The sequence below is a fragment of the Desmodus rotundus genome, chromosome 7 (assembly GCF_022682495.2).
Source record: "Desmodus rotundus isolate HL8 chromosome 7, HLdesRot8A.1, whole genome shotgun sequence".
Taxonomy (NCBI): domain Eukaryota; kingdom Metazoa; phylum Chordata; class Mammalia; order Chiroptera; family Phyllostomidae; genus Desmodus; species Desmodus rotundus.
Window position 1 is genome coordinate 73,840,353 of NC_071393.1, and position 26,198 is coordinate 73,866,550.

Sequence of the window (26,198 nt, forward strand, 5' to 3'; positions counted from 1 at the left end):
ACAGATTGTTGCATGTACCAGTAGTTCTTAATGTTTATTCCTGAGTGGTATCCTAAGGTGTAGTATTTCATGGTACCACTATTTGTTTACCATCTACCCGGTGAAATAAATCTGGATTTCCAGTTTGGGGCTATTAAAAATAAAACTGTTATAAATATTCACATACAGGTTTTTTATGTGAACATAAGTTTTTATTTTTCTGGAACAAATGCCCAGGAGTGAACCGTGGGTGTGTATGGTAGTTGCATGTTCAGTTTTTTATGAAAACGCCAAACTTTTCCAGATTGATGGTACCCCTGTCCAGGCCCACCAGCAATATGTAGGCAGCCCACTTTCTTCGTATCCTTGTCAGTATTTCAAGTTGGCATTTTTTTATTTTAACTGCTCAGAGAGATGTTGTGATGCTTAATACTATGTGTGAACTTGGCTAGCCCATAGTAACCAGATATTGGGCCAAACATTATTCAATATATTTTTGTGTAGGTATTCTTTTAGATGAGATTAACATTTAAATCTGTTGACTTTGAGTTAAGCTGATTACCCTCCAAAATGTGGGTCAGGTCTCATCCGATCAGTTGAGGGCTTGAAGAGAAAAAGACTGGCCACCCTAGAAGAAGAAGGAATTGTCAGGAGATGGATGGTCTTTGGGCTGGAACTGCAACATTAACCCTTCACTGCCAGCCTACCTTGCAGATTTTGGACTTGCCAGGCTCTATAACTCAATATTCACATGAACCAATTCCTTAAAAAAATCACTCTTTTGCCCTGGCTGGTGTAGCTCAGTGGGTTGAGCACAGGCCTGCAAACCAAAGGGTTGCCGGTTCGATTCCCAGTCAGGGCACATGGCCTGGGTTGTGGGCCAGGTCCCCACTATGGGGCACGTGGGAGGCAACTGCACATTGATGTTTCCCTCTCTTTCTCCCTCCCTTTCCCTCTCTCTAAAAATGAATAAGTAAATTCTTTTAAAAAATCTCTGTCTCCCCCTCCCCCCTCCCTTTACACAAACACCCTCCCCCGCCTCCCCGCGTGAACCAGCACACACACAGAGTTTCTCTGGAGAACTCTGACCAGTACAGATGTGTATTGTGAGAGTGAGAACAGCTGTTGTAACTGAGGTCAGGAGGGGCCTCTGATAAGGTGACATTTGAGCAGAAGCCTGAGGGAAGTGAGACAATGAACCATGCAGATATGGGGGGAGAGAGGACCATTGCCAGTTTTGAAAGTCGTTCTTACTTTTTCCTGGTATTATATATTTTATCAGATTTGTTTATAGAGAAAGTGCTAGTAAATTAAACAGATTGGCAAAAAAAAAGACCCTCTACCGCTTGTCTCCTGGCTCCTTTCTGGTATAGAAGTGGTTTCTCTTTGACATAATAGAAACTGCCTACTTTTCCTAGCTTTTCTTAAAAGAGCTTTTCTTAAAATGACTTGCCTCCTAGATTCTAGACTAGTGTTTCTCAACTGTAAATTGAAGTATATCCGGTGAATGCCACAGCTTCTGGTATACTAAAAAGCACATTAATTGCCCCAACAATAGCTGTGGCTTCTTTGCATTTACTCCCTGAGGAAAAGGTAAACACTAAGTCAGTTAACTTTACATTCTGTGTGCCATGACTTCTATTACTATTTACCACTGTGTTAAGTCCCTTTAGAAAATGCTTTAAACATATAATGGAAATAAGAATTTTAAGCTGCTTAATTGTATAACTGAGGAAAAAGAAATCTCAGCGAGGTGCTCCTCATGCGCAGAAGGAGCTTGGCACTCTTAACCTCTTCGGGGTTGGGGCAGTCAGTCACTGTGGGGTCCCAGAAACCCCCTTCCACTGATTTCCCAGCTCTGGCATGACTTAGGACTCCCAGGAGCAGGGGAAGTGGCTTCCTGTGGCCACAGAAAGACTGTCTGGGAGGGTGGCCTTGTTCCTTCAGGTACTGTCTGAATGCCTCCCTAAGTGGAAATGAAGTGCTCTCTAGATATTGATCAGTCTCCTCCTGGCCCATTGCTAGCAGGGAGATAAGGAGGGCTTGAAATACCTGCTTCCGAACCCCCAGTAGAATTATTTTCGGTATGCAGTGTGGGCAGATGAAAGCTCTGATGTTAGCAGAGATTATCGTCTGCTCAGCTGTCATTGGGTAGACAGGTTTTCTAGTTAGGAAGATAGCTCTTTACTTTCATGCAGTCTTAAACATTTTATCAAGTTATTTGTACAGAAAAATATTTTACCAGATTTATTGTACAGAAAATGCCAATCAGTGGAATAGGGCTACAGAAGACAAGTGGAGCTTCTTATTTTAGTGATTCGTCTTGATGGCCACACGATGAGGGGAGGCCGTGAAGGCGCCCCTGCTGCGACTGCAGCACTCTCCTCGCTCAGTCTTATCACAATGAATCTCGCTGCTGTAAGTGGCTGGGCGCCTGCTTGTTTTTCTGTAGTCTCTGCTCTGCGCCCTGTCTTCCCATTGTTTGACCATTTGTGCTTATTTTCATCCACTTGTTTAGGTGATGATATTTGAACTGGCTTACCACGTGCAGTCATTTCTCAGCGAGCATAACAAGCCCCCTCCCAAGTCGTTTCATGAAGAAATGCTGGAAAGGCAGGCTCAGGAGGAGCAGCAGAGGCTGTTAGAGGCCAAGCGGAAAGAGGAGCAGGAGGTGAGACCCTTGTCACCATGGGCAGCCAGCCCAGGCAACTGTGAGCTTCTGTAGTTTGTGACTCTGTCTCCACCTACACATCTATCTGTATTTCAGTTTTGCTCATATTTGACTGAAGAACTATGGATTCGTGTGAGAGGACTGGCCCTAAGAGTAACTGAGAAATTCTGTGAGCAGTTCCCTCTCAACAAACATCAGTGCTGCCCCTAGAGCCCTTAGTCCAGGTCTTTAAATAAAAGAGAAGAAAAAAGAAAACAGTCTAACCAAGCTTCCTGTGATCTTTCTGCACTTTGTAAAGCTGTGCAGGAGCTCACTGAGTTTCAGAGGCTATTTCTTCTCTCTTCTGTGGAACAAGAATCTCATACCCAAATGAGTAGTAAAAGGCAGATATTGAACTTTTTTTATGTTCACTAACCATTTGTAATTTATATTTGCATAAAGATATATGCATCTGTATTATTTATTTATTTTATGTATTTATTTTTTTAATCCTTACCTGAAGATATGTTTATTGATTTTAGAGAGAGAGAAATATCAATGTAAGAGAAACATCAGTCTGTTGCCTGCCTTACATGCCCTGACTGGGAATAAATCCCGCAACCTTTTGGTGTATGGGATGACGCTCCAACCAACTGAGCCACCCAGCCAGTGCCACTCCTGTGTTATTTTAAGAATCCTTTAATCAGACGTGGCTGCTGTGGCTCAGTGGATTGAGTGCTGGCCTGTGAACCACAGGGTCACAGGTTCTGTTCCCAGTCAGGGCACATGGCCTGAGTTGCGGGCCAGGTCTCTAGTAGGGGGTGCGCGAGAGGCAACCACACATTGATGTTTCTCTCCCTCTCCTCCTGCCCTTTCCCTCTCTCTAAAAATAAAATAAATAAAATCTTTTTGAAAAGATCATTTGATCAGAGTCAATATATACTAAATTTCCTTCTCAATTTTTAACTTGGTGAAGCTTTCCAGTTTTCTTCCTATAGATATTCCAGTTACTTCTAGGACTTTGTTTTTCCTGCTTTTCTTAGGTCTTCCTTCTGGTTCTTTTTTTTTTTTTTTTTCTTGCTTCATTTCATGCATCCTGTGTTTGTATTAACACTCTCTTGGTGAGCCTCATTAATTTTGTTACTGCTTATCTCCTATTTGGTTGTATAGCCTCGTTACCATTTAGAATTTAAAGCTCCTTGTTGTCATAGATTTTTAGGAAGGCACATTTTTATTAGGAGGTAGTGAATATTTAGCTAACAGTCTTGTTTTAGTGTACTGCTATAGCTACCTGTAAGTTTGGGGGGCTTTTGGGGTTTTTTTTTTTTGCATTTTGTATTATTGCTGTTACAGTTTTTGGTGAGTGTTGTAATGGTTTTAATATTACAACCTTGAATTTTAGGGGACTCATAAAAACACATTATTTTCCTCTACCTACATTCAGACCCAGCTGAGCAATAGATGCATGAGTCAATGGGATGGGGATCAAAATATCACTTTTAGTACTGAGGGAGCTGATTAGAGAATTCAGCTTAACTCGTGGCTGCGCTGGTGGTGCCCATGCCACCCTGGGTCCAGGCACTGAGGACAGCTCAGCCCAGCTCCACCAAGTCGGCCCCAGACCCCATGGCAGAGAGCAGGCACAAGTGCATGTTCTCCAGAGACAGGCAGACATCAAACAGGAGGGGCTAAGTCAAGTGTAGGGGGACTTGAGAGGCCCACAGTGTTGCTGTAGTGAAAGTCCCTCCACGTGGAAACATGAAGAGTGAGGGGCAAATGTCCCTCCCCACACAGTCTTCACACCTATTTAAACGGGAATGCCTGCTGCATGAGAACTGTGAGAACACTGATGGAACTACAGTTTGTACCAAGGTTCCATAGATTTGGGTCTCTTAGGAAAGGACAGCTTGATTTTTTTTTTTTTTTTGAAATTCACAAGAGTTTTTATAATTTCAGGATTTATATGTTGTAGAGGTTTCAAAGATTGGCATTTGATACCAGTATGATTTCTTTCAGCAACGTGAAATCCTTCATGAGATTCAGAGAAGGAAAGAAGAGATCAAAGAAGAGAAAAAAAGAAAAGAAATGGCCAAGCAGGTACTCTGTCAAGTCTACTATACTAAAATCATTGACTTTTTGCTAAACATAAAATCTTTTTTATTGCTATTGATGATATTTTCCCCTCCTGGTATAACTATCAGTATGAAGCTTACAATGAAACACTAAAAGAATCCCCAAACAGAAAGCAAAATTGAGAATTATATATTATTTGTAGATGATTTAGGCTTATGTAACTATAGTAGTTTATCCAGTGAGGCGAGGGAGAAAAGAAATTGAAACTTTGATAATTAACCCAGATGGAATTCCTAACATTTTGAAGGTAAAGCAATTTTTTCATACTGAAGAGTGAATGGAAACCATAAGGATCTGCTTGAGATTTCATTCAGTGATGGAAAAGAAGGATTTAACAGAGCAGGTTTAAAAGGCAGTGGTGAAAAAGGATACAGTCCTTTTTCCTGTATTTTTCCTGTGTCTGGCTCAATCAAAAAGCCAGTCATACATGTTTGGAGAAATCAAGGGGAAACTTTACTCTTTGTATTTTCTGGAATTATGGCAGTTAACATTTTTAATTTAAATTTAAAAGGGAACTTACAGTGCCTCCCTTTCTGTCTCATGTAATTGTTCCCGCAGATGAATATACTACCTTCTGAAAGCACAAAGCCATGTACAAGTATAAGATGATGTTGCTGTTCTGCTAGCTCTCCTGTGTTATGCCTGATCTGCTTTCCCATCTGCCACTCTGCTCTTTGAAAGCCTTCTTCTGTTCACTTCCTCTTGCTCTTCTTTCTAACTCCTTAATGCATATTCTAAGATTCTAGCATTTCCATTTTAAATTCATATTCTGTTGAAACTTAATCTGACTTCTAGTTCCTGACCCAGTGCATATTCAGACAAAAAGCTGAGTTCAACTTTATTACACTTGAAAATGAAAGCATTCAGTTTAAATAAAATGTGCACTGTACTGAACTCATAATTATGTACCTTAATAGTCTTCCATTTATGATGTACATCTAAAGTGGGTTTTACTTTTCTTTTTTCTAGGAACGTTTGGAAATTGCTAGTTTTGCAAACCAAAATCACACCCCCAGGAATGACCCAGGAGGACACAGAACAGCTGCCATTCTACACGGAGGCTCTCCCGACTTTGTAGGAAATGGTAAACATCGGACCAGCTCCTCTGGAAGGTCTAAGTAAGTCCTTGAGATTTCTGATCTGGAGGAATGAAAGATGTAGAAGGAATAAAACAACTCGGAGTGAAGTTTTTTAATTTTCAGATAGCTGTTTCAGTAACTTTTCAAAGCCTATGTAAATATACAAAGTGGGACAAAAGTAGGTTTATATTTGTTCATATGTAAAATAATACAATAATTATAAGTAATATAAGAATAAACTGTTTCACATACTCACAACTGTAAACCTACTTTTGACCCACCCTGTATTTGTTAGCAATATGAAACAAAATTTTCATTTGTTTTAACATTTTCTAAGTATCTTTAATTAAACCAGTTTTATTGCTTATTCACTTTTATGACAGTCTCTCACATTTCACAGTCTCGCCTCCAGTACAGTTTGATCTGACTTTTAATGATCTAACTATTCAATAGTAATATAAAATTGTTTCGTCCATCAATCCCCATCCAGACAATTTCACATCGTATTTGTCTTCAGTCTGCAACTCCATAGGCCCCACGGCAGACGTGAGGAATGCTCCGAAGTGGGCGGGGTGTAGAAGGCTCCTTACCTGAGAATGTCAGCCCCAGTTTGTTGTCAGGGGTCCTGGGCTTCCTTGTCCTTGCCCATGGGCCCTGTCACGAGAGGTCACATGAGATACACTATGTGCTTCTTCCTCCACATCCTTTTCCACTAAAAAGTTGAGACTTCCCAAAATATTTCCTGTGACCCCCTGTGGACCAGAAAGAAATTTTAGTACAGAATCCACTTATGAGTGGGGGGGGGGAGGTGATTAAGTAGTATAGGTATTACAATTCACTTCTTTATGTGTTTAAACTTTTGAGAATCTAAGCAGCACTTTTAAAACCAACACTTTTCTCCTATGGAAAGAAACATTTTAGGTACCAAACTAAAGACTGATATAAACTTGCAGGTTATAGTTTGTTTATAGGAAGGAACCATTTCAGTTCTTTCCCAAATTACCAACTTCAAAAAAAAATGAGCTTAGAAATCATTTGGTGATTAATGTTTAACCACCCATTGTTAAGGTGAGCCAAATTTTCTCTTGAATACTATTTCTGGTAACAATTTAATTCTAAAATTATAACTCCTTACACCTATTTAGATTAATTTTTCTATTTGGCTTCTGGTATGCAACATAGTTTGATATTGTCAGAGCATTTCACTAAGAAATACTTAACAACTTTCTATTGTGTTAGAATCAGGGAAATAAATCAATGCTATGAAAAAGTCTTTTGGATATATAAAAACAGTTTTATAAGTTTAAACATTTCCATTTTTTGTGGCTAATTATAAACAATGGTCTAAGATTAGACTTTAAGATCAAAGATCATTTACAAGTTTCCTCAGGCGGGATGGAAAGTTCCCTCTCCCCTTTTGTCAGAGGCAGAACAACTTGTTACATTACACTTGTAGAGTGATACTTGTATGTCTCGGATAGAAGGAACATGAAATAGTTTTCATCTATTGTTTGCCAAAGTATTGCATATACCCACATGGATCTCTGTCACTATGTTGCCTACTGGCCTAGTAAAGAATGAATCTTTCTTAAAGTGTAGTTCATGTGCTCTGTTGGTTAAGAATAAAATGTCCTCAGTACCTCAAAGTACCTAATGATACATATACTCTTGATTTTGTTTGTTTCTGTTAATTGTCCTGTATGGATTAGAAAGTCAAAGGAAATAAGCAAAGTGTTCCATTTTATTCTGTTATTTTTCCTCTCCTAAAAAGCAAATATGTACACATCTTATAGGTGAAAATAGGAGGCATCAGTGACGTTGGTTTTTATCTCTTTATTCCTCCTTTTTAAATTCAGTGTGATTTACTTTTGATCTTTCAGGATTGTTCCTGCTGCCAGTCTGCCCTAGGTGGCATGTATGACATTTGCCATTTTCTTGGCACTTTCACTTTTATTTTAATCCTAATAATATATCTTTTCTTATTTAGCACTCTTAACAGTCTCATTGTGTTTGCACTTAACAGTCATATGGGGTGATTAGTATTCTAAAACACCTTAAAAGCAGGGATTTATACGCTGTAAACTAAAGGACATAAAGATGACCTAGACTAAAATGACTGTTACTTGGAGAGCATAGAGGCACTTCTGGATAATTCATGTTAATAAGTCTAATTTAAATCTTTGCTTTTATTCTTTTCTCCATAAATTTCAATGTGCCCCTAGTAGCACAAATAACTTTAGAAGTACAATGTTTCAGTCATTGTCTAGTGTTTAGAAAATGTGGACACATGAGATTCATATCAAGGTAGGTCTAGTCAGCTGTAGGCTGGGGAACGGGAAGATGTGTAGGATTGGGGGTGGAGAGACCAGTTAGTAATGGAGTTGCATGTGCCCAGGAGGAAGCTGGAGAGGGCCTGAATAGAGCAGGGACATGGAGAGGATGGTATGTGGGGATCAGTTAGATGCAGGAGGTCTAGGAGCCCAGGGAGACTCACATTTTTGACTCCAGACAGAAGGGATGACTGTGCCATGAACCAAAATAAAAGAACCAAGGGGAAACGTCAGCCTGAGAGTGGGTCAGAGGGAAGTGGCAGTTTTATTGACATTGCAGTAGCATTTGGAGTAAGTAGAAGGGGCAGAAGTGGAGACAGCAACTGTGAAAGTATGAAAACAGAACAAGAGGGGTGGGGTGCAGGACTGAGGGAGGAGAGTGTAGACATGGGAGAGACGGGGAGGGGAGGGGAAGAAGCTAATCTAGAGGGCGGATTGGACACACAGGAGAGGGGGACAGCCAATGGACCGAGATCCCAAAGGATACTGTAGGAAATGGACCTGAGACAAGCATAGCTGACCTCCTCAGAGTCTGGGAAAAAGAAACAATGGTACAGATTCCAAGTAACGTTGTAGGTGGAACACGACAAAGGATGGGCTTCATTTCTCATTGCCTCATGTTCTCTGTAAAGGTAGAAGTTAAGACCATGCTTAGAGTGAGAGGGCTGCTTTATAGAGATTTGTCCATCTGCCTCATCATGTTTCTTACAAGTGTCCATTTCTGACCATCAAGGGCACTCTCCCTGGCCTCTTCCTGCAACCCTCTCCCCTAGTTTATTCATTACTTTTACTTTATAATGTAGCTTCCCAGCTGTTGCTTCCCACTCAGAGGGAAAAGAAAAGTAGAAGACAGAAAGAGAGGAGGAGGAGTTGGGCTTTGAGTGTTTCAGGGAAGTAATGGAGGGGAGCAGCAGAGTATCTGTCAAAGAGAAAGTATGGGCATTCAGTGACTGGGGACCAGGAAATGGTAGTGCTCCAGACCGCCCTGTTTTCCAGCCTTCTCCAGATGCGCATGTGCGTCTGGAGTGAAGGGATTGTGGGGTCAGTGTGGGTTGAGCGGAATCACTGTAGAACTGCAGTGATGATGGAAATGTTCTATGTTAATGCTCTCCAATATGGTAGCCACTAGCCTCTTGTGGCTACTGAGTGCCGAAATGTGACTGCTGTGGTTGAAGAACTGAATGTTTAATTTAATTTAAATTTAGGTGGCCACATGTGGCTAATGGCTACCACATCGGACAGCACAGATCTAGAGGTGGGAGTTCGTAGAGTTCATGTGGAGAAAACCGCAGTGGGGAGTGGGGGAGTTGAACAACTTACCCGTTGGAACCTTAAGCTCAGTTCCCAGTAGAGACATATGCTAGGCTGTGAAAAGGCTAGTAAACAAGAGAAAATGGGGGCAAGAAGTTGAAAGAAATAATCATTGTTCAAATTTACTTTTCAGGCGAGAGCGTCAGTATTCTGTATGTAGTAGTGAGGATTCTCCTGGCTCTTGTGAAGTCCTGTATTTCTCTATGGGCAGTGCTGACCAGCTAATGGTGCACAAAGGAAAATGTGTTGGTGAGTAAACTGGCTAAATTCATTTAAATTTTCTAATGACTAAAGTTGATCGTGAAGGAACAAGGTAGAACAGACACCATGTCATCTAGACTGTGCATTCCAAGGACACCTGTAAGCCAGTAGTCGGTCATTCTAGCTCCCATTCCTAATGACCAGAACGAGGAGTTACTCAGGTTTCCCCTTTTAGTATAAGATGTAAATTAAAACCTAGACACTTAGAAATGTTGTTAGCAGAAAGATAAAGTTTGTTTAATCATTATAATTAGTTGAGCTTTTTGAAACTAAAAATGATTGAAATATTGTGAATGAGTAGAATTTTTGCATCCTGTGCATTTTTCCTGATGAAATACATGTAACAAAATGAGTTCTAATGCTGTGATCTTTTTAACAAATGTTTTTCAATTAGATTTGATGCACAATATTATATTTCACTAATGCCTGTGATCTTAATGACCAAGTCCTATTTTAAGTTGATATCCATCTGCTGAGCATTTTCCCACTAGGCATGTTGTGCCTGACAAGGAGAACCACTTCATTTTCTGGTGTCCTGCTCAGCAACTTGGTCTGCTGAGGACTGTTTAGAGTGAAGCTCGTTCAGCAATTGGGATTCAAATTGTTTATATTAAAATCAAATTTTCAGTGTCTACTCCTTTGCTCTAAACATATGTCATCTTTTACAAGCCATACAGATACAGCCTCTAAGTGGTGTAAGAATTATATGCATATACATAATTAATTTGACAAGTAATTTTAATATTTATATATTTTTTAATTATAAGAAAAAGTTTATTTGGAAAGTTACAGAGGTAGCAGAAGTGAGCTCACTGGGCTGTATAGGCTCAGGAATCAAGTTACAGCTCCGAGGGCCCTCGGAGCTTAGGAGAGAGAAAAGCAAGGTTAACATAACATGCCTGGGGGAAGAAGACGGAGAACGGAAAGGCTTGGGCGTTCTTTCCTAGAGGGAGAGCATGTCTAAGTTTAATTTTTAAATTCCATGAATATTCTTATCAGAGCTAACAGATGACCAAATTATCTAAATCAAGTTTGCTTTTTTTCATTGTCTTTTTCCCAGCCTCTTGAAGGAGAGACAAATAAGCAGAGGAGCTGCCATGAAGCAGGCAGCAGGTAGAGGGAAAAGAAACCAAATATCTGAAAGGTCTATGAACTGGGCACTTAACCTTGGCTGCCTGGATGCAGCCTGTCCGTACGGGGTTCTGCACATACGCAGAGCCTGCCCTGTTCAGACAAAGCAGCCGTTTGGGCGGGTTCAGGACCTTGGTAGAGATGATTAGCTTTGGTCTTGAGACTGTCCTTGACTTAGGGCAACATAAAACTCACTACTTTTAATAATCTGAGGTGATCAGGAAGGGAAATTAATCTAACTACTTACTACCTTAACTTGGTTTCCTGTTCTCATTGATACTCATTAGACAGATTCCCCTTAGTAATACCCTCATCAGGAGACACATTTGCAGTCTGAAAATTTTTTATAAAACAACTATGCAAATTATAAGGGGGGGTACAAAAAGACCTGGAATTATCTTCTGGAGGGTGGGCCCCTTGTAGTACAGGCTTCTGCCAGTAGGTGAGTGTTCTAGGAACCCTGCTGTGTCAGTGTACCAGCTGGTGTTGTTGTGAGAGGCTGCATTTGGCTTCACTGAATTTTTTTTGAATATTCTTTCAACACCTTTGCCCATTTCATGATGGGTGATTTACAAGCGCACCTGCCCACACCATACTGAGTGTTCAGCAGTTTTTGACAAAAAAAATGTCATGACCCCCCTACTCCACCCTCCCTTTTCACCATTCACTTGATCTTGCCCCAGGTGACATTTTTTTTGTTTCCCTGGATGGAAAAAGTCCTCAAAGGGAAATGTTTTGCCCAATGTGGAAGAAGTGAAACAAAAACCAGCAGAAGCATTAAAAGGCATCAAAACCTACACGTTCAGAATCTGTTCTGAGCAGTAGAAGAAACGTTTCAATAGGTATATTGCATCACATGAAGAGTACTTTGAAGGTAACTAAAGTAAACATGTAAGAATAAATACACAATATTCTATAAATAAATTCTAGGCTTTTTGGGGTCCCCCTTGTATTTATTTTGTTTTCTCACAACAGGTGTAGATTTTAAAATATGTCCTAATTTTCTATGAAATGTTTTTATGAAAGATCAACTAATTAACATTTCCTTTTCAGTTCAAAGCAGTTAGAACTTTCTTATGAATAAAGCATGATAGAGATTCTAAATGATGATCATTGTTAGCATATAATCAAATCAGAGTTCTTTTGGTAACATATTTTCCTTCAGCTTCATTGCAGTGTGTTATTTTGTCTCTTTTATTATCCCCATCACGCAAAAGCGACAGGAAGAGGATGGCAATAATAAAATTATAACATCCCCCCCAGCAATTATGAAATACCCACCGAGGCCCAGTTGGGGAAGATTGCAAGACGTTGTACCGCATGATGCACATACGTAGTTAGGCTTTATGTAAATAACATCACACCTTATCTCATAGACATTTGGTGTCTGTGTCTCCGGTGTGTGCTGCTCACATTCCACGTGCACAGGTTGCCTCCTTTGGTTGACAAATTTTCAGATATCAGGGTTTTCTCCCCTTAGCCTAAGAATGTCAGAGTGGTTATGACTAGCATAACAGATCGTTTCAATTAAAGTTTCTTAAATTGTCAGCATTTCTGTGAAGTGAAAGTTGCTTCTCAGATAAAAAGTCTAGGTGAGCTGGTTCAGCCACATTTCTCCAAAGTATTTTTGCTAAGGCTACTGTGTCCTACACATACAGGTTACTTCACTTTTCATTTTTTTAATGGAAAAGAACTATTGCTGTCTCTTTGAATAATCTTTTCATTATGAGACAACATGGCATCATGGGAAACTATTATTTATATAATAAGAGAAAAAGACAGAATACTATGTATCAGTGGTTCTCAGCTGGGATTGACCTTGTCCTCTGGGGGACATTTGGTGATGTCTGAAGACATTTTTGATGGTTAAGACTAGGGTGGGGGCACTATTGGCATCTCATGGGTAGAGGTCAGAGGTGCCTCTAAACACCTTTCAGTGCACAAGACAGCCTCCCTCAAAAAAGGATTCTCTGGTCCAAAATGTCAGTTGTGTCAAAGATGAGAAATCCTGTTCTATGTGCTATGATTTGTTAAAGGAGGAGGCAACAAAGAGTAGAGGGAACTAGAAATAAGACAAACTGATGATATTGTGGATGATTTTTTTTTCATTTCTCATTTTTTGGTAATTTTCTTATAGTCTTTAATGAAAACGTAGATTTTTATGTACCACACAGAGCATACGGCCAGTAATATCCAGTAACCCCGCACAGTGGCGGCTGGTTACTAGACTCGTCACGGCGGGCACATCCCAGGGCACACAGGTGTCTGAGTCACTGTGCTGTGTGCCCGAAACTAATACCGTATGCCAACTATAGTTTAATTTCTTTTTTAACTGTAAGAAAATATAGATTTTTATAAGAAAATCTTTGGTGTTACAGAAATTTAGCTCTCCAGCTATTATACAGGTGAAAGCCATATGCCTATTACTAAATAAATGTATCTCTCTTTCTAGATTCAAACATAAACTGTCATTGCTGGTTCCTTCCCAGGAAACTGTTAGCCAGCTTTCTATTTACTGAGTATACTCAGGCTTTGTGCTTAGAAACTCACTGGTGCTTTCAAATTTCTGGTCACTAAACCCTGTTTGCACTGTGCAGTCTACTGTGCACTGATGGAGAACGCCGGGGGCACGTCCTCCTTCCACATCCCTCCTGTCACATTAGCTGGTGTTCAGCTGCGCGCGGGTCCTCTGTCACACCGAAGGGCCGCCATCAGAGGTGAACTGGCTAGGAGAGTAACACTGCGAATCCCGGCTACCAGTAGCAAGCATTCATCAGATACTAAGATCTCACTGTTGATTATTGTCCCTTTATAGTAATTAATATTTGGGGGCTTAGAGTATGTTGTCAAATACTAAAACTTAGTTACAAAAGAGCATATGTTTTATGAGGTCCTATTTTTCGTAAGTAGCACATGGCACCCACTGGTGAATGAATGTGTGTATGTGTGTATCCCCTTTCTTTAATCCCCACAGAAAATGTACCAGTGAAAGTTAATTACATTTTCTTTTGATGTGCAGCCTGTGACGAACAGCTTGGGAAACTAGTCTACAATGCTTTGGAAACAGCCACTGGCAGCTTTGTCTTGGTGTATGAGTGGGTCCTTCAGTGGCAGAAAAAAATCGGTCCTTTCCTTACGAGTCAAGAAAAAGAGAAGATTGATAAGTGCAAAAAGCAGGTAGGCATCCAAGAGGGCTCACAGAGCCCTCCCAAGCGTTAGGAGATGAAAAACAAAATAGCTCTGCATTTGATTGACTAGTGAAGATGATCAGACGGGCTGAGGTCTGTTTAACCATAAGGATGGTGGGGGACCAGCGCCTTCCTTACCATTTTCCTCAGCTTCTTGCCACTCTTTCAAGAACTTTCACAGTGTGGTCCAGACTTTAGCAACTGCTTTCTTAACCTCCTTTCTCAGCCTCTGTGATGGTGTTAATAACCATCTCTCCAGCTGGGAGTAAATAGTACATCATAATAACGGCTTTTGCATTCTTTTGAAGTATTGCTTAAAAACTTGAATTCCAGGGGACTGGAGAATTTTAGAGTTAATTTATAATACTGAGCTTAAAGAGAATATTTAATAGTACATATAGCAGTGTTACATAATAAAAAGGTTACAAAACAGTAGGTAGGTAAAGCCTTGTGTTTAGATTGTACGTGTATTTCTGATAGAAGAGACACTGGAAATAAATACACCGAAATTATAACACTTGTCTTTGGGTGGTGACCACATAGATAATTTGTTGTTTCTTTCTTTTGTGGGTTTTTTTCTTTTGTATTAGTGCTTACTAAAATTTTGATAGTGAATCTTTATAATCAGAAAGGGTTATTTTAAAATTAATGTTTCTTTTTTTCTGGTGGCCTTATTGCAAAAGAAACATTAAAAGCTATTCACTAATTTTGTAGTATTTGTAATTTAGTTTTAAATTTTTATTTATTGGTTTAAGAGAGAGAGAAAAAAAAGAAGCATCAATTTGTTGTTCCACTTGCTGATACACTCACTGGTTGACTTTCGGATGCGCCCTGACTGGAGAGGAAACCTGCAGCAGGCGACCCTCTAACCCACTGAGCTACCAGCCAGGGCTAATTTTACAGTATTTGCACACTAGGTTTTGAGTTCAAAGAAGTTGAGAATTTATTAATTTTTTTCCATCTTTATGAACTATGAGGTTGACCATATGATTTGGGGAGGAGTCAGTTTAGGGTATATTCCTCCTCTTACCCTTTGAAAGTACATTTTCTATTAAATATTTCACTTTTGAAGTGAAACACCAGTTAATGCTGATCAACCAACATTACCATTTTTTTCCTTATTAGATTCAAGGTGCAGAAACAGAATTCAACTCACTGGTAAAATTGAGCCATCCCAATGTAATGCGCTACTTTGCAATGAATCTCAAAGAGCAAGACGACTCCATCATGGTGCACATTTTGGTGGAGCACTTTAGTGGGGTCTCCCTTGCTGCACACCTGAGCCACTCCGGCCCCATCCCTGTGCATCAGCTGCGCAGGTATGCCGCTCAGCTCTTGTCAGGCCTCGATTATTTGCACAGCAGTTCTGTGGTGCACAAGGTTCTGAGTGCCTCGAATGTCTTGGTGGACACAGAAGGCACCATCAAGATTACCGACTACAGCATTTCTAAGCGCCTAGCAGACATTTGCAAGGAGGATGTGTTTGAGCAAACCCGAGTTCGTTTTAGTGACAATGCCCTACCTTATAAAACGGGGAAGAAAGGGGATGTTTGGCATCTTGGCCTTTTGCTGCTCTCCCTCAGCCAAGGACAAGAATGTGGAGAGTACCCTGTGACCATCCCTAATGACTTGCCTGCTGACTTTCAAGATTTTCTAAAGAAGTGAGTATCACTGAGAGTCTCTTAATTGCACTTTACTTTTGTATTTTTATTGTGCTTTAATGCTATACATGTTTTTTAAAAGATTTTATTTATTTAGAGAAGGAGGGGAAGGAAAGGAGAAAGAGAGGGAGAGAAACAGCAATGTTTAGTTGCCTCTCATGTGCCCCCTACTGAAGACCTGGCCCACAACCCAGTCATGTGCCCTGACTGGGAATTGAACCAGTGACCCTTTGTTTTGCAGGCCGGCGCTCAATCCACTGAGCCACACCAGCCAGGGCTAAACATCTTGATATGTATAAGCTGAAAAGTGAGCAACAGGATTAGAATTAATTCTTTGTTCTCCCAATCCCTTCCCAGCCACATATGTTCTGTTTTCTTGCATATATATGTTTGTTGTTCCCTTAACTCCCACATTCTCCTAAATTCACTTGGGCTTAGTAATAGATTCAGACTGTATTTTGGGGACTGTCTGGTATGCTCTACGGAAGAAGTCAATAGGGATGGCTACGTGGGAAATGCTCCAGGAATTCCAAATGGAAGAGCCTCTCTGTCTACTTTTTCTTCTGGTGCCTAATGGGTCAAAGTCAAGGCCTCCTATTTAGAAAACAGCTGTAGGACAGTAATTCTGCCTATTGTTCTTAACCATTCTTCTTCATTAGCAATATCTTGTTCAGTCAAGCCCTGGAATACAAATGCTTCCTTTCTCTAGCCAGAGAGTTTTCAACACCTGTGAATTACAGGTGCACATTTAACTACAGAGCCAAGTTTTCCCTACTTTGAGAGAATCCTTATTGAGAGGTTTTCCTCTGACTTACAGTCTTTGTGCAGGTCCTTCCATTCAGTGTTATCTAGGTTAGCCCTGCCTCTGTTCTCAGTCCACGGCAGACCTAGCTTCTCTGTTTCTAGGTTAAGTGGGAAATAAGATTCCTGAAGTTGGGTTTTTCTAGATAGTCCTCTAGTCCAACTTTCCAGCAAGTTAACCTGCACTGGTTTCTTTCCTTTCATAATAATCTGTCTTCTCTCCTTATTTCTTTTCCCCAACCATTCATTTTAATTCATTTCATTTACTCCCTACATTTCTTTCCTTTTACTCTTCATATTTCTTTTCCTGTTTCCATCTATTCCAACTGCCATTTGACCTAATCCACGTTGTTATTTCCTGCCACTCGTCGTCTTGCCCATTACAAAGTGAAATAGCTGCACATATCTTCAAATAAGAGAGTTTCTGTGTAGTGTAAAATAGAATAGTCGTGATACACATACATTTGTGGAAAGGGGCCAGCTTTGATCGTGTGCTGCGTTTTCTCCTTAAAGTATATAAACAGCTTAAGATTGCTAAAGAAATCTCTTATGATTTCTACTAAATGCATTAAAACTTTAAAAGTATTTATTTAAATGCACCCCGATGATGTGGTTGGCCAAAATTACATCAAAAGAAATGTGGTAATAGACTCACTGACTGAAAGACTCATTTCATTCTTCAAAACAGCACTTTAGCTTTCTGTCTTTCCTCATTGTCAAGAATAATTTGGCGAAGGTTAGCAATAGCATCATGTATTTCTAAAAACAACACTGGGAAGTTTAAGTAGAACACATTTTTCACATTAAATAGCAAAAGGACAGACTCAGTAGCTAACTTTCCTAGTTCTTTTCTTAGAGAATAGCTCTGTGCACTGTCAGTTTTGAACTTGAGCTCTGCACTATTTCTTATTCGGTTAGCATGGTTGTCCTTTAGAATGTTTTGTATATTCCTGTCTCTTCCTAGAGTGGTTTGATAGACTGTGCTCAGTTAAGAAGGACAGCACAGTATTTGTTCTACCACATTTGCTCTCCAGACCCCTGTTAACAAAAGAAAAAAATCATTCATGAACAACTCGAGAATAGCAACATTTCATTTGTAGTTATATTTTTTGCTTATTGGTGAACATCCTTGGGAGAAAAGTTTTGTGTCAAATCAGTCTCTGGTAGGAAAGAGCCCAGACTGTGGAAGCAGATGGTTGTGTTCACATCCCACCTCTACCCCTTGTGGTTTGAGTGACTTAAATGCCCTATCCTACCCTGAACTTCCTCTCTGTAAAATGAGGATAATAAGGTAGGATTAAATGAGCTCACACCTGCAAAGTGCTTCCCGGGTACCTAGGACTGGGCGGTGCTGAATCAGGTCTTATCCCCATTCACAGTAGTGTGAACTATGGACCTAATATGTACCTTTCCAGGCATTTCCTCCCTTTTGGTTCAAAGCTGGACCAAGCATTTGCCTCTGCTACTTTTGGCTCCTATGAAGCCAAAATTATTGGCTCAGAGAATTCCATCTTTTTAGCTGAGGTCTCAGTGTCTATAAAAATCTCTTAAAGATGCAATTAATTCTAGGTAGGCTTTATAACTTTCTTCAGATTTAGTGTGATGTCAAACACATTATATGATAGCTGAGTTAGAGTTGATAAGGTACTTCAGAAACCCAACAAGGATGTGTAGAGCTGTTCACTGCAGCATTTTTGTACCCATGAAAAATTGGAAATAGTTAAATGTCCAACAGTAGGAGAATATGTAAATAAATTCTGGTAGATTCAAAAAGATTTATAAGTACTGGCTTAGAAAGATCCCTAAGACACATAGTGTGATATTGTGATTTATAATGCGAACTATATATTTGGTCTTTGTTTCTATTTCTGGCACAGAACTCCTAAAACCCTTAGAGTGTAAGTGTTGACAGCAGCAAAGGTGTCTCTCATTATGTTAATAGCGTGGCTTTTGGCAACACCTAGTAAGACTAGGCTTTGGTTGCTAGGAGAACCAACCAACCATATGATTGGAGGGTTGGAACTTTCAGCCCCACCCACCTCCCTGACTTCTGGGAAGGGGTGAGGGGCTGGAGGTTGAGTCCATCACCAGTGGCCAGTTATTTAATCAGTCAGACCTATGTAGCGAGCCCTCCACAGAAACCCAGGGGGCTGGAGTTCAGCGAACACGTGGAGGTGCTGGAAAAGTGAGAGTGTGGTGTCTGCAGAGGGCATGGAAGTTCCTCACCCCTTCTGACATAGCCTGCCCTGTGCATCTCTTCTATCTGGCTGTTGCTGAGTTATGTCTTCTCATAATAAACCAGTAGTCTAGTGAGTAAAATGTAGGTCTCTTTAGCACATTTCTGGAATTCTTCATTTAATATTTTCAGACCACAGTTGACTGTGGATGACTGAAATTATGGGAAGTAAAACCGTTGGTAAGAAGGGACTACTATACACTTTTTTTTTATTCCCCACTTACACTCAGCCTGGTACTCAACATGTAAATCCTGCAAGAGAGTTTATTTACTTTTAAATTTTTTTTATTGACTGATTTAGAGAGGGGGGAAGGAAGAGAGAGAGAAACATCAATTGTTGTTCCACTTATTTATGCATTTATTGGTTGATTCTTTTTTAATTAATTAATATATTTATTGATTATGCTATTACAGTTGTCCCATTCCCCCCCACTCCACTCCATCCTGCCCACCCCCTCCCTCCCACATTCCCCCCCTATAGTTCATGTCCATGGGTCATACATATAAGTTCTTTGGCTTCTACATTTCCTACACTATTCTAACCCTCCCCCTATCTATTTTCCACCTATCATCTATGCTACTTATTCTCTGTACCTTTCCCCCTCTCTCCCCCTCCCACACCCCAACCCTCCATGTGATCTCCATCTCTATGGTTCTGTCCCTGTTCTAGTTGTTTGCCTAGTTTGCTCTTGTTTTTGTTTTAGGTGTGGTCGTTAATAACTGTGAGTTTGCTGTCATTTTTACTGTTCCTATTTTTGATCTTCTTTTTCTTAGATAAATCCCTGTAACATTTCATATAATAAGGGCTTGGTGATGATGAACTTCTTTAACTTGACCTTATCTGAGAAGCACTTTATCTTCCCTTCCATTCTAAATGATAGCTTTGCTGGATACAGTAATCTTGGATGTAGGTCCTTGCCTTTCATGATTTGGAATACTTCTTGCCAATCCCTTCTTGCCTGTAAGGTCTCTTTTGAGAAATCAGCTGACAGTCTTATGGGAACTCCTTTGTAGGTAACTGTCTCCTTTTCTCTTGCTGCTTCTAAGATTCTCTCCTTATCTTTAATCTTGGGTAATGTAATTATGATGTGCCTTGGTGTGTTCCTCCTTGGGTCCAGCTTCTTTGGGACTCTCTGAGCTTCCTGGACTTCCTGGAAGTCTATTTCCTTTGCCAGACTGGGGAAGTTCTCCATTATTTGTTCAAATAAGTTTTCAATTTTTTGTTCCCCCATTTCTCCTTCTGGCACCCCTATAATTCGAATGTTGGAACATTTCAAGATGTCCTGGAGGTTCCTAAGCCTCTCCTCATTCTTCCGAATTCTTGTTTCTTCATTCTTTTCTGGTTGTATGTTTCTTTCTTCCTTCTGGTCCACACTGTTGATTTGAGTCCCAGTTTCCTTCGCATCACTATTGGTTCCCTGTACATTTTCCTTTGTTTCTCTTAGCATAGGCTTCATTTTTTCATCTGGTTTTCAAACAGATTCAACCAATTCTGTGAGCGTCTTGATAACCAGTGTTTTGAACTGTGTATCCGATAGGTTGGCTATCTCTTCGTCGCTTAGTTGTATTTTTTCTGGAGTTTTGAAGTGTTCTGTCATTTGGGCCTTTTTTTTTTGTCTTGACTCATCTGTTACTTTAAGGGGCGGAGCCTTAGGTGTTCCCTGGGGCGGGGTAACACTGGTCACTGCGCTGTGATGCTGTATGTGGGGGAGGGGCCCAGAGGGAGCAATGGTGCCTGCTCCACTCTCCACCGGACTCCAATCTTTCACTCCGCTACCCACAATCAAACTGGGCCCCCCTGGTGCTGGTTCCCGAGTGGGTGGGCTTGTGCACACTCTAGGCCCCTGTGGGTCTCTCCAACAACCTCTCCTGTGAGGCTGGGAGTCTCTCCTGCTGCCGCCCCAACCCCCACAGGCGCTTTCAATCAGAGGTTTGAGGCTTTATTTCCCCGAGCTGGAGCCCTGGGTTGCGCGGTCTGCTTCGCTCCCCGCCGTTTGTCCAGTTTATCTGTGCGCGAATGTGGGGCCGCGGGGTGCTACCCGCTGCTCTGCCTGCCCCGTTCTCCGCCACTCTGAGTCCGGCCCTCCCGGTTTATCTGCACGAATGTGGGGCCGCAGGGTCTGATAGTGGTCAGACTGCCTGCCCCATTTGTCCCACACTCCACCAGTCTCAGTCCCGTCACGGCCATGCGAGTCCTCTCCACCCCTCCTACCGGTCTGGATGAATGTTTATTTTTTATTTCTTTGGTGTCGGACTTCTTTGCCGTTGGATTTTCTGTCAGTTCTGGTTGTGCAAGGAGGCGCATTGTGTCTACCTACGCCGCCATCTTGGTTCTTCTCTCCGTTGATTCTTGTAAGTGTCCTGACCAGGGATAGGAGCCACAACCTTTGGCATATCAGGAGACACTCTAACCAACTGAGCTACCTGGCCAGGGCCCTGCAGGAAAGTGTATTCATTGCAATTTACTTCTGAGTGCAGTTTGGTCCATAAGTAACATGAATTCTCTAATGCGTATTTTTTAAAAAAATAAACCCATAGTCAAATGCCTTGGATTAACTACCTTAGCATTTATTTTGTGTGTCGCTGAGATTCTTTCTTCCCTCTCACTGAGGTGTGTTTGCCTGGATGACAAGGAACGATGGAGTCCTCAGCAGCTGTTGAAACACAGCTTTATAAATCCTCAGCCAAAAATGCCTTTACTGGAACAAAGTCCTGAAGGTGAGTCTTCTACCTTTCTTTTATGATACCCTGCTAGAGATAAATTATTTTGAAAGTACACAAACTTCCAACTGAAGGGACTACATGAATCAATTGATTTTACCTGTTTCATGCTGAGCTGTACATAAATCCATTCGTTTAATGTGTCCTGTGTGTCTGGAGGTGTTTTTGCCATCCTGGTTTTTCCAGCCTCTACTGATGGAGTGTTCAGTGGTGTAGCCTCTCTCAGTGTTCAGTTACCCTTCTTGTCCCATCCCCCTTATTACCAGGTAACCGGATTTCCCTGCTGCTACTTCCGATGCATATTAAGGGATATCAGTAGAGATTGGAATGGACTAGGAGACCTGGATTTGGGTTCTGACTCTGTTGTCCAACATTTCCTTCTCTCTGTCTCTGTTACCTTTACCTGTAAACTTGGGCTAATTATATATTTCTACCTCAGTTAAAGATGACAAGGTGAGAAACATATTAAAAGGTCTGCCAGGTAAGAGGTACTTTTCAAACTACTGGTTGGGGCTCCTCCTTCTAGCACTTGAATTGTTGTTGGATATTGAAGCTTTTCCTGTATTTTAATGCTTCATTTGCCTCTTGCCTTTTTAAAAAATACATATTTTATTGATTATGCTATTATAGTTGTCTCAGTTTTTCCCCCTTGTCCCCTTCCACCTGGTACCCCCAGTTCCCTCCAGGAATCCCTCCCCTGAGTTCATGTCCATGGGTCATGCATATCAGTTCTTTGGCTTATACTGTTCTTAACATTCCCATCTGTTTTGTACCTACCAATTTGTACTTCTTAATACCTGCACCTTTTTCCCCATTCCCCTCCTGCCCCCTCCCAGCTGATAACCCTCCAAATGATCTCCATATCTATGATTCTGTTCCTGTTCTACTTGTTTGTTTAGTTTGTTTTTGCATAGCTTTGTTGACAGTTGTGAATTTGTTGCTATTTTAATGTTCAAGCTTTGATCTTCTTTTTCTTATATAGTTCCCTTTAACATTTCATATAATAATGGTTTGGTGATGATGACCTCCTTTAGTTTTACCTTGTCTAGGAAGCACTTTATCTGCCCTTTTATTGTAAATGATAGCTTTGCTGGATAGAGTAATCTAGGTTGTAAGTCCTTGCTTTTCAACACTTTGAATACTCTTTTTTTTCAGTGTATTTTACTTACTTTTAGAGAGAGGGAAAAGGAGGGAGAAAGAGAGGGAGAGAAACATCAATGCATGGTTGCCTCTCACACACCCCCACCAGGGATGCACTCTGACTAGGAATCAAACCAACAACCCTTTGAATTCTTCTTTCCAGTCCCTTCTAGACTGCAAACCTTCTTTTTAGAAATCACCTGTCAGTCTTATGGGAACTCCTTATGGTAACTCTATGCTTTTCTCTTGCTGCTTTTAAGATTCTCTCTTTACCTTTAACCTTTGGCATTTTAATTATGATGTGACTTGGTGTTGTCTTCTTTGAGTCCAACTAGTTTGTGCTTCCTGGACTTGTATGTCTGTTTCCCTCACTAAAGTAGGGAAGTTTCTTTCATTATTTTTTTCAAATAGGTTTTCAATGTCTTGCTCTTTCACTTCTTCTGGCATCCTTATGATTCAAATGTTAGTATATTTGGAGATGTCCCAGAGGCTCCTTATTCTATCCTCATTTAAAAAAAAAATTTTTTTTTTTTTTTGCTGTTTTGATTGAATGCTTCTGTCTTCTTATGTTCCGAATCATTGGTTTGGTTCTTGGCTTCATCCCCTCCACTGTTGGTTCCTTGTAGATTTTTCTTTATTCCATTTAATGCAACCTTCATTTCTGTGTGGGTCTTTTTTATGCTGCTGCCATACTCAGTGAGTTCTTTGAGCATCCTGATCGCCAGTGTTTTGAACTCTGTACCTGACAGGTTGCTTATCTCCATTTCGTTTAATTCTTTTTCTAGAATTTTGTTCTCTTCTTTCATTTGGGCCATATTTCTTTGTCTCCTCATTTTGGCAGCCTCCCTGTGTTTGTTTCTGTGTATTAGGTAGAGCTGCTGTGACTCCCTGTCTTAGCAGCGCGACCTATCGTAGAAAAGTCACTTGTAAATTGTGGGGCCTTAGGTAATTGCCAGGGCAGGGCAACCCGTTTCACTGCTTTGTGGGTCTATGTTGGAGAGAGCTCAGAGAGGGGACAATGTTGCTGCCTGGCCTCTGGAGATGTGCCTGGTAGGAAGCTATCTCTGGCACTCACCCTGTTCCCAGTCACCTCACTTTCTCCCCATATGCTAGTTGTGCCCTTCCAGCTGTTGCCCTGGTGCTAAATCCCAGAGGGTGTGGGTCTAAGTCCTGAGACTTTTGCAGGCCCTATAAGAGGAATCTCTGTGAATCCTGCAGCTTCTTCTGCTGCCCCAACCCCCACTGGTTTTTACAGCCAGAAGTTATGGGGATTTATCTTCCTGGCACTGGAACCCTGGGCTGGGTAGTCTGGTCAGGGGCTGGGATCTCTCACTCCTGAGGTATTCTTCCAGATTTTTATCCACCACACATGAATGTGAGACCTCCCATTTCTCCGCCTCTCCTAGTCTCAGCCCCTTCTACCCACCTGGATGAATGTGGCTTCTTTAAATCCTTGGTTGTCTGACTTCCATGCAGCTCGATTTTCTGTTTTCTTTTTTTTTTTTTTGAGATTTTATTTATTTATTTTTAGAGAGAGGAAGGGAGGGAGAAAGTGAAGGAGAGAAACATCAATGTGTGGTTGCCTCTCACACACCTGCTACTGGGGACCTGGCCTGCAACCCAGGCATGTGCCCTAGACTGGGAATCAAACCCATGACCCTTTGGTTCACAGGCCAGCACTCAATCCACTGAGCCACACCAGCCAGGGCCCATGTAGATCGATTTAATGACGAATCTGGGTGATACTTGCTTTGTAGTCTAGTTGTAATTTTTGCTATAGTTGTGCAAGGAGGCAAATTGTGTCTTGACCAGAAATCTCTTGCCTTTTGTTTTATCTCAGACTCTGCAGGACAAGATTACGCTGAGACCGTTATTCCTCGCAACCAGCTGCCCAGTGCTGCATTCTTCAGTGAGACACAGAGACAGTTTTCCCGCTATTTCATTGAGTTTGAAGAATTACAGCTTCTTGGCAAAGGAGCTTTTGGAGCTGTCATCAAGGTGTGATACAGAGTTGTCCCCAGTCCCTTTTAGAGCTCCTACTGTGTTTCATTTCTGCAGATGTATGGACTTCTATTTTGAGAGTGGGAAGGGAGGTGAATTTGACCATTTGAAACTATGATCATCTTGACCTTCATGGAATTAAAGGGTTTATTTAAAGTTACACTGGACACATTAAGAACACATCAGTCTTCTTCCTGTGGTTGATGCGGTGCATTAACACAAAAACCACATGTTATGACAGCCCAAGTGCAGTCAAGGCCTTTACACGAAGAACATTTTTGTGTGCTTTCGTTCAGAAAGAAAATTTTTCTCTTTTTCTCCCATTTCCTCTCAGAGTTGCTGTAGATGAAAGGGATGCAAGGTTAGAACTAAGGTAGAATTCCAACTGGGAAATGGCCCCACATGGTCTTGGTAGTTTTTGTATAGTGATACGTTATTAAGATATGCTGTCTTTCCTTCTTCATTCCAGTCTTTTTGGGTGACTTTTATTATTATCTGCCCCTTGATAAAGTGATCTCGGCTCTTTTTATATAACCTAAGTATTTTGCTCAGATTTAGGAGGCCCAGATTAATATCATATTATTAAATCCGTATAGATATGTTATTTACACATAAGGAAGAGTCCACCATCAGCAGAGCTTATGTTTATTCAGGATTCTGCAAGTGTTATAAGGAAGCGTTACTAGTAGTGTTACTAGTATTACTGTGGACAGCCTTTTACACCAAAAAAAGAATTGAATTAGATTTTCTGTGGTAACCAGGGACAGAAAGGCCATCTTAAGCAAATTTTCCAAAAAGAATGTTATAGTATAGGAAATTTTCAAGTTCTTAACTCGTAGACGTTCCATTTAGGTGATTAAATAGATACACTGTGGACAGATACTCTGATCAGGTCGTCATAGTTATCTTCAAGAGAAGTGAATGATTAAAGTATGTATTATCCTTCTAGCTCTAACTGTAATTTTGATGAAGTCCTTTAACTTCTTTATATTTTAGATTCTTGAATGCAAAACATGAAACTTCATTCCTTATAAGTACTTAAAAATTATTTGTAAGCTCACATAACAAAAACAACATAGTAATTTAAGCCCCTCATTTTTTCCTGTAGTTTCTCCCTGTGAGAACCCCATTTCTGTTTCCAGGCTGGGGCAGGGCGGTCTGCTCAGCGGTCTGGCATTTCATTGGCATTGAGACCCATTACTGTTTATGCACTTTTCATTTAAATAAGTGAGTTCCCAGGAGTTTCCTTATAGCAAGCTCCATGCCCCAGTCATTGACTCATAATATATGATGTGTACTGAGATAGGAGGGTGAAAGACAATGCTGAGACTTCCCACTGTCCTCTGCTCTGTTACTGGGACAGGAAAAGAACAGAGGGCTGAGGTTTTCTGGCGCACTTTCCTTCTTTCAGGTTGTCTGCCAGGTGGCTTACAAACATCTTTAAATCTCGTGATGTCCTTATAAGTAGATATTATTTCCATTTTCCAGATTAGGGAACTGAGGCTCAGAACAGTTATGTAATTTGCTCAAGATAACTCGTATCCACTAAAAGATGAAAGCATGTCTGTTTTACTTG

General features: G+C 40.8%; 1 protein-coding gene across 1 annotated transcript in view; it reads left to right on the forward strand.

The window, feature by feature from the left end:
- The window catches only part of EIF2AK4 (eukaryotic translation initiation factor 2 alpha kinase 4), a 99,109-nt gene that overhangs the window by 16,330 nt on the left and 56,581 nt on the right, over nt 1-26,198 (forward strand). The window contains exons 4-11 of the mRNA XM_024567590.3: nt 2,498-2,650; nt 4,646-4,726; nt 5,732-5,880; nt 9,616-9,731; nt 13,894-14,051; nt 15,188-15,723; nt 21,372-21,478; nt 24,462-24,619. Of these exons, the coding sequence (XP_024423358.2) occupies nt 2,498-2,650; nt 4,646-4,726; nt 5,732-5,880; nt 9,616-9,731; nt 13,894-14,051; nt 15,188-15,723; nt 21,372-21,478; nt 24,462-24,619 (1,458 nt within the window). The remainder of the gene's footprint in view (nt 1-2,497; nt 2,651-4,645; nt 4,727-5,731; nt 5,881-9,615; nt 9,732-13,893; nt 14,052-15,187; nt 15,724-21,371; nt 21,479-24,461; nt 24,620-26,198) is intronic.